The following is an 11,801-nucleotide window of genomic DNA, read 5'->3' as shown; positions in this document are numbered from 1 at the left end:
CTATATACATATACGTATTACATTATATTAATATATAATTTATAAAAATATATTTCGCGTTATATATATAACTTTTGTTTTTTTTTTCTTTTGCAGTTACGTACACTTTCCTATCTTTAATAGATAAATTCCAAACGATGTAAAATTATTAATTAAAAAGATTCAAATTCTCTTACTACATTTTGCATCGCGAATTTTATATTAATAACAAGCATCAAACTTACATAGTACGCTAAAAGACATTCCATTATTGCAACGTTTCTTTGTAACTGCAGAAAACACATGCATAAAACGCTTTTATTACTGTCTATCCGTGGTATACAAATATTCGAGTCTGTTTGCCGACGGGCCATAGTTCTGGGATGTAGCGGAGTACATAATAAAAATAGCGCACGTACATATATAAAAAAGTATTAGCCGCGCGTGTATGTATACCGAACAGCAAACAGTTATTGCCCAGAGTGTTTTTGGACCAACCGCGAAGTGTATTCGATTTTGTTGTGCTCGTGTATATATATATATGGCGCGTATAATTCGCGCATGAAAGCTTGCGATTCGTATCGCGAAGTCATATTGCTGTTTTATCCGCGTATATATCTCATACCTAGAATAAATTACTGGATCGTAAAGTACAAGATGCCGTAGAATAAATTAAACAAGATAATTATGTTGGCTGAGAACATTAACGCCACGGCAGTATTGCAAGAGTCAGAGAGTATTATGCCGCCCAAACATTTAATTAAGCTACTTAGATACGATTCGGCTGTCTGCAGATGCGAAATGTTATCTAATAAGAAAAGTTCGTAAAATATACGGAAAAGCGACCTGTTAATTTTTTCTCGGCAATGGCGAAATAGAGTATAACCTATATGAGTGTTTTTCTTGTAAAGTTTGAAATTTGAACCTGCACACCCATATATGTACGACCATTAACTCTTTGTATTTTTTTCTTTTGTTATTTATTTTTCCTATAATTACGTCAACAATATGATAGAGAAAAATTGTTTTATATTTATTCTATCAGTTGAAAATTGATTATATTTATTTTATCCTTCTGTTTTGTCCTACCCGTCTTATGTTACTTTGTGAACAAAAATTAATATACATATTAATTGTTTTGGAAAGAGAGAAAAAGGCATAACTTTATCAATTAATTTATAATTTTTTAACGTTACATATTATTTTATATTTTCGTATAAGTTTAGGATTTTCATTATATGTATATTTCTTATACGTATAAGCCTATAATATACATTTTACACGCTTTACTCTTTGTTAAATTAATATTATATTTGTATCACATAATAAATAGCGGGTTTTTACTCAATAAGATTTTTTTAATCATACTTTTATATTTTATAATTTTATATCATATTTTCTACGAGATTAAAGTACTGCTTTCATTTCTAATTAACGTATATTCGTTTCTGTATGCATAATTTTATTTTCGTATTCGATTCACCGATTTGCCGTTATTACACGCTTTATTTTCCGTTCGATATCCGAATGATAATGCAATGCTTTCCATAAAATCCATGCAATTTTTTGCTCCTTTTGCGGAATTATTTTAATTGACGATCAATTGAGAAAGATGTATTCACTCTGGATTATAGATCGGCAAGGTCGATACGGCAGCACACATATTTGCGGTTATCGAATTTTATTTTACAGGCGGTCACGTATGTGGTATTAAAAGCACCGTGTCTAAAATAACACAAAATAATGGTGATGCGCTGACGCGCGCGCGAGCTTTAACGCGTTTAATCGCATGTCAGAGCTTTATCCCGGGAAAAAATCACCCGACGCGATGTCTATGGGGAATTGTTCGACGAATCATATATTCCACTATTTGCTCGCGCGCACGTATGGTTTGACTTCAAGCTTTAATTAATCGATTTATGCGATATATATTATAAGCGCGCTCGATAGCGAAAAGCTTGAGAACAAAATGGGCGATTTCGATATTCTGCGAAAAATAAACATTTGTATGTGCCAGTAGCAGGCGTTTACGCGTGGCTTATTGAATATACTCTATACATTTGCATTGTAAATTGCTGTGCCGAACATATTGCACGAATTGCGTTGGCTGCGTTGTTATTCTTCGCTCTCTTTATTTTTCCAGTATTACCGAGGAGATTCAACATGAAATGCATAAAATTGTTTTCATGCTCGGTATTAACCACTTATCTTACTAACCCGAGGCAACTTAATCTTCGGATACGAGCAAGAAAAAATTATCCTGAGATAAGTCGAGCATTATTGAATTTCTCGCGTGCTTAAATAATATGTATATATAAAATAAAGTTTCTTTTTTCTATCTTCATATTTAATGCATACGAAATGAAATTAAAATGAAACTTTATTGTGCAACGAGGGAGTAGTCAGAACGCTCTTTGACCAGTTCTTCGCTTGCGCAGTTATTTTAATAAGAATCGGCATATACATTTAATGGTTTCCTCTTCGTTTAACGACCCCGAGGTGCATTGCCTCGACTTATTTCGAGCGGAACATCCGCGCTCGCGATTTACACCCGCGGGAAAATACAGGAAACGGCGGACGGAGAGCGCGCAAAAAGACACCGGTACACTGACATCTGCCAGAGCCAGCCCGGAGCGACCCATTTATTTCCATGGGATTACCCGAATTTCAGATTCCCTTATCGCTCTGGCAATGCGCGCGCTTATGCGTTCTACGAGCCGGCTCTAATTAGCGCCCGATGCTTGCTCTCCCGCGAGCGTCGCGGCATCGCGCCACCGTTTCTTGCTGTGGAAAATTTGCCGGCTGCCTTACCTTGTAATTTCCCACTTTCCTGATGGTACAGGAGAGGGCGACCTCTTTGCCGATGGCGGCGGTCACATTGCCGATCGGCTCGGAAAAGCTCGGCACATCTGTGAACCGAAAGAAGCCTCGCGTTAATGCCTTCAATTAAATTTAAGCATTCTCAGATTCTTTATTCCCGCAACGTGACTCTTTTATGATACTTTATAAAAACTTGATTGAAACTTTTTTAAACAAAATTCTAGAAGAGAGGAGTAATGCTGCTCTCATTTACGTTTTGAAATAGATTACCCGTATAAAAGTTAAGCTGTGTCATACAAAACTTGTTGGAACTCCTATGAGCGTAATTTTAATGACGTTCTTTATGCCAGGTATAGAGCAATTTTTTAGCCAAACATTTAGAGGTAAATTATCGCATTTGGCGCCTTTTAAATATTTATTATTGGATATCTTGTGGTAATGAAATGTCAAACATTAAAATTTTGTACCGTTCTTCAAATAACTTGAGTGAACTGAATATAAAAATTGTATTTGGAATAACAAGCTATATGATGCTGTTTGTTTGCTGAATATTTTATTGAAAATGTTTGCTACAAAATAAGCGAAATATAACACAATAGATAGATATATAACATCGGTGCTCAGATCGAAAACATCAAGATAACTTTAAACATTTCTGCAAATTTCTCACGAAAAAAAAAAACATATTGTTGTTTATAAAATATTTGGGTTGTTTATGTTGCAAATATCGTAAATTATAATTAATTGCTTACCGTACATGCAACAACATCTCTGCGTGAAATAATTAAAATAAATATTTTACGATGCGTTTATATATTGATACTTTGATGATACGTCGTATCTAGAAGCGATACGTCAGGTTGAGATTATGAAATTAACATCATCAGTTCAACTTATACTATTTCCCGTAACGTAAAATAATGTTTTAATATTTGGGTCTCGTATAAATATATTATTATATATAAAACTTCGCGCGCGTTGCTTTGACATATATTTTATGCCACTCGAGGCGAATGCAGTACTTCGATGTTCATGATGCGTTATTCTCGTTAAAACACACGTGACGGCGCAATAGCGACGATTAACGGCTTGTTGACGCGTATAATACCGTATTTCGAACAGTGAAATATAGTTTTAATTTCCTGTCAAGTCTCAAATTGCAGCTCGTTGACATAGCTAGCGATGCATCGAATTGTTCCATGGATAAGAATCGTGGTACGTGTTACAAGATCGATATAAACATAATAATGAATATTTATCAAAAAATACCAACTATGGAGGGACGTTGATGAATTCTTCATGACAATAGCGTTAATCTAAAATATTTCGGAATACTTCGTTCATGACTTTCGTGTAGTTTATAATAAGCTCACGTGTGCTCGCGAATGTACATCTAATGTAAATGCCTCATACAAAGCGGTGTGAACATACCATAGCTTACAACGTGCTCCGTATATTATAGTAATCTCAGCATGAAGATAACGGAAGGAATTATACATTTATCAGCTGTATTAGAATCAGCTAGTGAAAATTTACACGGTATCATATTACAAAAGCGTCATTTAATTTCCGATTACGTTATTAAGATCTGAGAACTTCAACTGTCACATCTGGTGGATAAAATCATATAACTATTAGTGGGCTCGCCCATTCCACTTTCGAATGTATAAAATCTCGCGTGAATGTCATTTGTTGTGGAATCTCACTGTTTAATGTTGAAAAGACTTACATGATTTTTCAGCAAGTTCACGTAAAGATTTTCGCTCTTATCATCTTTTTATCTCTAGAGGAAAATGACGTAATTGATCTCCCGAGTTCTCTCCAATTTTCCTGTAATAAAAGAATCTAGAGATTCATTCCTCTTGATTCATCCTTCCCGCTCTCGAGAACAATGCACTGGCTTTATTTTACGAAAGCACCGACGATTCTTTCCACCCGGCTGGCACCGTAAAATCGAGCCGGCGAATACGGTGCTGAGGAAAAAAGCGCAAGTCAAAGTTGCAAGTATTACGAGGCGCTACACATTTTTATAAACGAAAAGCCGTTCCTTGCCGGTGTAACATGGTGGAGGCGTCCGACTATCCGAGAAAAAACGAAAAGTTCAAACAACGTTCGGCTACATCGCGCACGGACACATGGCGCGATATTGAAACACGCGCGAAGTCAAAGTTTACAAATACTGTCTCATCGCCGAGTCATACTTTTGGGCGATGCATCGGGCGCGCACCATCCGGCGGCATTTTGTCCCGATGCGTCGCGGCTGCATCGAACGGTGGTCGCGACTACAATCTGTCGATCGACCAAATCGAAGATGCGATATTGCCAGATATTCCGAAATATGTCAAAACTGTATTTGAATCCTTGCGGCTGTTTCGCACATAGCGAAGTCGGACGGGCGGCGGCGAGACAAAAGCCCAAGAGTTAGATGTGTCAGAGAGTCGCGGGGACTACTTTACAGGGATCCGGGGCGATCTCCGCAAGCATAGAGTATCGGCGCAATATTATGATAAGATATTCACTGACAGAAACAGGAGCGGAAAGGAATTTTTAGCTTCCTCCGCCGTCATCCCCGCGGACGTATCTAGAATGTAATATAAGAAGACGTGGGGGAAAATAGTGATGTTACCCGCCTCGAGTGGCCTCGTCTGTGGAGGTGAAACGAGGAGATGAAGGGAAAAAAAGGAGAGATAGAGAAAGAGAGAAAAGTTACCGGCAAGAAACAAGAACGAAAGACTGAGATCGAAAGAGAGAGGAGGAGGAGAGAGCTGCAGAGATCGCTTCTCTCGAGAGGGATGATGCCACGAGCGGAAGGCGATATGTGTGTAGGTGTGTGTAGATTCTCGCGCATGCACACTCGTACTAGTCTTATTTTATGGCGAAATTATTCCGAGAGAAAAATAATTCAATCTCGCGGCACACAGGTTACGGTAGCCGGCATCCGCGCTTCTATACTCGAATATATCGGTCGCATTTGCGGATTCGAAACGTTGATCGAAGAGCGGATCGGCTTTTACTTTCGGCTCTCGATATCGGCGCGCACATCGATAATTACGTGAAAAATAAAAGCGGCGTCTCATCGAGAAAATTGATCCTGTCATCGCATCGTATCCCTGTTTTGCTGTATCTTAGTTTACACGAAACAGGAATAATGATACGAACGTGTAACAAATTATATATATTTACATGGCACTTATATATATTTACATGGCCTTAAATTTTTATATATATTTAATAAAAACCGAAGGTGAGAGCGTGCGGTGTAAATATATATAATTTATTAATATCACTACGAAAAGAATTGCTCATGCATCTTTGAAGCAAAATTTAAAAGTCGCTTGGGACGACGGCGCAATGCGAATTTCTGGCTCGGGGCAATTCGTTCAGATATTCGATTTTACGTAATACAGCGTAGGGAAAAGTTGTTATAAAAAATATAGTAATATGCCGATATTACATCTTTTAGAAAAATGTCGACTTTAAGCTCGCGTAATTTACAGTTTTTTTTTTTTTTTTTTTGACACGAGCGAAGAAAATAACGATATAATAGCGTAATAGCGGAATATTTTTGAAACTATTTGAAATATCAAAAAATTGTTTCAAATTTTCAAGCAAAAGTTCGAAAGAGAACGTTTGCGCGTCTGCTGCATTGTACAGAAATCCCATATAGCAATCGAGCAGTTAAGCGTAAAAAAAAATCAGGTATCAGATTTTGCAGTTAAAGTTGTTATCGCTCGTAACTTAAAACAGCATATGAAGTAAAAAAAGGATTGTCGGAAAGCTTTGAAATATTCACGAATTTTTAAAATATTGTTTTTCTTTTATATTTAACTTTTCGCGCGCAGCATTTTATATGGAAATATTTTAAAAAATATGAATCTCTCTCTCTCTCTCTCTCTTTCTCTCTCTCTGAATACGTATGTTAAATGGAAATTACTGATATAGAATTAAAACAGATAAAACAATTAATGTACATGTCAAATGAAAATTATTTCTTTTTTATTTCTATTTATCTTTTTTACTTTTACGATGTATTTTATATTCATTAATGTGTTGATTTTACACAATGCTATATGTATGTATGTATGTATAGTTTTACACTTTGCTATTTACATTGTATCACGATCGTGGTCGTTTGTAGGATATCGGCAAATGCGGCGGCGAATAAAAATAGTGGCGGTCAGTAGTAAAAGTGAGGCACGAATCCGACGCGGCATCGTTATTCCCTTCCGCGTCGTAAAATACGTAACTACGTTAGCGGCTTTAAGCAATCGAGATTCGAATCGCGATAAAACGGTTGCACCGTTTCTATAGCAGCTTCTCTGCGGGAAGTCTCCGGCGAGAAACTTGATATCAAAATAAATGGGCGCACCGTATCGCCCGACGCGGTAAAGAATCTGAGAGAATTCGGGCGTGTACGACGACGTTAAACCAAACAATATTGTACTCGTGATACATGTGAACACATTAGGTATCCCAATCGAGCTATAAATCCGTCACATCGCGGGGCATATTTTTTTTTTTTTTTTTTTCTAAGCGCATAGTATATAAATAACTGCGAAGGTTACGTAATAAATCTCTACGATCGTTGCGCAATTTTTGCAAAATCACTCAATTTTTCGATAGGATCGACATTTTTAGAATGATAGAAATGGAGTTGTCTGAAAAAAAAATGATATAACTGTGTGGAAATTTAAAAGTGGAGAGGTCAATGCAATTCATGAAACTTCATGAATATAATTGTAAGCGTTACTGAGATGAAAGAAGTTATCGCAAACGATAATTGTACCTTTCTATCCTTTAGAATTATACGTTTTATTCGGCAAATGTTCTTTCCCATTATTCATGAGTTTTGAAAATGAATTTATCGACTTAATGAATTAAGAACATCATGTCAAAAGCACGCTGAAAGTCAATAGTTTCATCATCCATGAATTACACGATATTTCGGTAGGTGAACGGTTAATCGAATCGGCTAACTGTATAACGGTGGTTAAAAATAACTAAAGAAGAAGGGCCAATATCTGCTATACACCATGTACGCGCGCGAACAATAACTTTGCCGAGTTATCGCAGTTTTCACATCGTTCGTAAATATCAGGTAGATGTTGCTATATACGCGGAATTTTTCGAATCGAAATAAAATAGAGGGACTGAACGAGATTGAGTCGCGATCAAAGCCGATTGCCAATATTTGAAAATAAAAGGGAGACCGAGACTCACGCGCGACGCCCAATGTCCATGCGACAATAACGCATTCTAGCTCAGTTTCCACGCGCGCTGCGAACATAAATCTTCGAGAGCGTCTTATACACGGAATTTTTGAGTTCGAGAGAAATGCCGGAAAATAGGTCCTAAGATCGAAATCGGCCTGCAGTCAGAAAAAGGGGGGTAGGAGGCGAAGACTCGCACGTCGATGTTCGACAGAACGAAATATCGCCCGACGTATTTCAAACATCTTACGGACACACCATCCACCGGCGATACATACCGACACGTAGAACCGAGATACCGGCGATGCACCAAGAGTTGGAGAGGCTGAAAGACGGAGAAATGTTTCTATACGTGTCGATGCGGGCTACACGATGTTCCCGTGTCGTGCGGACAGGTTATCGTGAATGGAGAATCGCGGGGCCGAGATGCGCCAATACTTTTTGAAACTATGCATGAGAGAAACGTGTGTTCCAGCTACGATGCACGCTGCAACATCGTACTATCGACAAATGATCCTCTTATTTCGATCGCGCATCTTGCCGTTATGCAAAATGCACCGCGATGCATCGGAATCAATCGCTATCGGGAATATTTATAAAGTAGACTTGGGTTTACGGAAAGTCATTTACGATTCCGCCGCCCTAAATGTATCAGTTTACATACATAAAAAAAAATGTACTTATAATATACACACAAGCATTCTTTTAATAGATTTTAAAATAAATACGAAACACACAATTACAAATCTCTATTAAATGGATTATTTTTGACATTTTATTTGCACATAAATATATCACGATATATCTGTATTATATGTTCTCGATATATTAAAGAATTAAAAGCATTCAAGTTTAAAGAGTTTTGCAAGCCCGCAAATATAGTAAATTTAAAAATCCTCTTAACACATTTAAATCTTCTTAACACGTCAACGGATCGACAAGAAATATTATTAGCAGTTATACGGTGAGAAATGGACAACGCGATAACAACGGTGAGAGCATATCGTGTAAAATTGATTTAACTCGTTCATCGCGTTAAACCGGAAAGCTGACGACGTTAGATTATTGATAGAAGCAGAATAAAAATGACCGCATAATGCCCCATGAAATTGATTTAATTTTTATTTATAAATACGATGATGTAAAAAACACAAAATTCTTTAAAAATTTACTATGATTCTTCGGTAGTTTAAAACATTTAATTGCACTATGAAATTATTTATATTATTTCATATATAAAAAATATTAATCAACTGAACGAAAAATATTTTTTAGATCCTTTTTTTTTTTTTACAGAAAATAAAGAGATAAATTTAATTATAAAATTTATAGTTTAATTATCGATACTTTTAGAGAGAAAAATTTTGCGTTGATAAAACTAATTATATTGCGAAATCCTCGTTGGAATATCCACGTCGAAAAGCTTCGATGCGTTTTTAGTTTTTAGATATCATTAGATACAACAGAAGAGCGCGACAAATCTTCGAGCATAAATCTACTAATATAGCGACAGCTAAACGTCTCAGCAACAGTGGGGACGAGCGGCACGCAAAATTTGAATCTTTATCTCAATAGAGCGAATACAAGCCGAATGACGAAGTCTATCCCACGTTCTATGCAAATTTTATCGTACTTGGAATGCTAATGTCTCGCTTAAATCGGTCCGCGATCGCTAGTTTGGCATTAATTGTCGACTATTCTCTCACCTCGTCTTCGACTCCCTAAACACTCAAATTACATTGTTGCTGACGGGCGTGACGTATATTGTATTAAGTTAATAAGAACGGCCGCGGACAACCGGGATGAATCGAGGCCATTAATGCCCTGAAGGAGAGAGCCCCGAGAAAGTGATATTTTCTTTAAACGAGAGTTTAACAAAGTTCCCGGTTATTACGACAGAATAGCCAACTTCCGTGATAAGAGGAGTACAGAGGGTAGAAACGGGAGACGCGGCCAACTTCTCGCTTCCCCAGAAGGGTAAATATTTTTCTTTTCCTTTTTCGGTGCGCGCGAGGCTCAGCAAATTTTTATCTCGAGCGAGAGCATTAATTTGCGAAAAAACGATGAGAAAACCTTGGAAGTTTGGCTACCGCGCTCACGACGACGACGGCTACGAGACACGGTGGTCTTTGCTTCTCGCTTCGTTGTGCTCTCGTATCGCTCTTTTAAAGACAACTTAACTTTCATCACAAAACTTTGGTATCGTCTTGCATTTATCAAATCTTTCTACGTATTTGGCGAATATTTCTCGATATCATCGCGTCAATGTCATCTCCAACGGTACTATGTCGTTTAGATTTGGTAAAATATAAACAAATTTTCCGATAAATTTATTGAAATGGTGTTATTAATATTTGCGTGATTAAACGATGTTTGACGATTGTAAAATAAAATTGTATTCCTTGCGTAATTAATATCCAATTTGTGATAGAAACACAACGATAATTTCGTTCTTTAACGAAGCTTTACCAAAGAAGAGCAACACAACATATTTCTCAAATATTCATATATTGAAATATATAATATAATGAAAAAAAAAACTTGTGCTTCTGACAAAATATTTACAACCGCGTATATTTTAAAGCCTCGACACATTGCTGGATATAACCGGCGTCTCTGCTACACTGTTTATGTTACTCGCAAGAAGGTGTCTCATAATACTCTGCAGTTAAATTAAGGCACGGAGTTTCGTAAGAGGCTAACGTAATGCAATATATTCGTACATGTTAGATTAATTAAGAGACCTCATGTAAGACTTTTACATAATTACACCGTGAATACAATTCGCATTATCTTTTTATCTATGGAAAGCCTCAAGGATTATTTTAATCGTTGGCCTCCCATTATTTCTCATATAAAATGAATGTATCAAAACATTTGTGTATTGCTTTATATTATGTTCATAACATAACTAATGAAATGCACACCAATTTATGTTACGCGATAATTGATATATAATTGCGCGTGTGTTACGGAGTGAAATTTCCATAGGAGATTTAATAAAGCTATGTATGACGCGCGATACTGCGATTGACGCATAAAACGTAATTATATAGAACTTACGATTAATAAATACGAGCGCGTCGGCTTCGCGGAAGGAGACACCATCTGCGTGCAACGTTTAAAGTCTCATTTAACCTCGTCGTCGACCGATTGTAATGCGTTTACGACTGCTTATTAAAATCCATTGCGGCACCGGGCTCGTTTACGAAACGCAATACAGCATGTACTATGGCTGTCTCCATGAATGATGTATAATCACGCCTGTAAACATTTTTCACCATGCACGGACGCAAAAACTGAAATACCTTCATTGCAAATACATATTTTTTTAATAATGTATGACGCATCTTTTCAGTTTGCGGTTTTAATAAAATTAACAAGGTTCATAAAAAATGAGAATAATATAGATGTTCAGAATAAAAACTGGACCAGTAGTAAAATTTGAAGATAAAAAATAGAAATCTGAAAGTTCGTGCATTTTTTTCAAAATCGTTATGAAATATAATGAATAAGTTTAATACGGAAAATGATATTTAGCAAAATATAAACATTGCTTTTGACATGCGAAGAAATAGAATGATATTAATTAGCATACTTTATATTTTTCATGTTCACCTTTTCTTAGATAGACTTCTTAATTATGAGAACATTAATTTTCTCTCATACAATATATCCCACAATCTGTAATATATATTTTGCTTTTTTGTTAAATATTTCGTTATATTTCTCTGAAGTTTCTGTGCGCGTGTTGTTTCATATTTTCCTTGAAACTCTTATTCGCGCACGCTC

General features: G+C 36.5%; 1 protein-coding gene across 1 annotated transcript in view; it reads right to left on the bottom strand.

Annotated features, from left to right (window-relative positions):
* The window catches only part of LOC115241358 (polycomb protein Sfmbt-like), a 54,586-nt gene that overhangs the window by 26,287 nt on the left and 16,498 nt on the right, over positions 1–11,801 (bottom strand). The window contains 1 exon segment of the mRNA XM_029817073.1: positions 2,791–2,888. Within this exon segment, the coding sequence (XP_029672933.1) occupies positions 2,791–2,888 (98 nt within the window).

Source organism: Formica exsecta, unplaced genomic scaffold (assembly GCF_003651465.1).
Source record: "Formica exsecta isolate Colony F162 unplaced genomic scaffold, ASM365146v1 scaffold48, whole genome shotgun sequence".
Lineage (NCBI taxonomy): Eukaryota > Metazoa > Arthropoda > Insecta > Hymenoptera > Formicidae > Formica > Formica exsecta.
The sequence above is the reverse complement of the archived record's forward strand: the minus strand, read 5'-3'. Positions and strand labels throughout refer to the sequence as shown.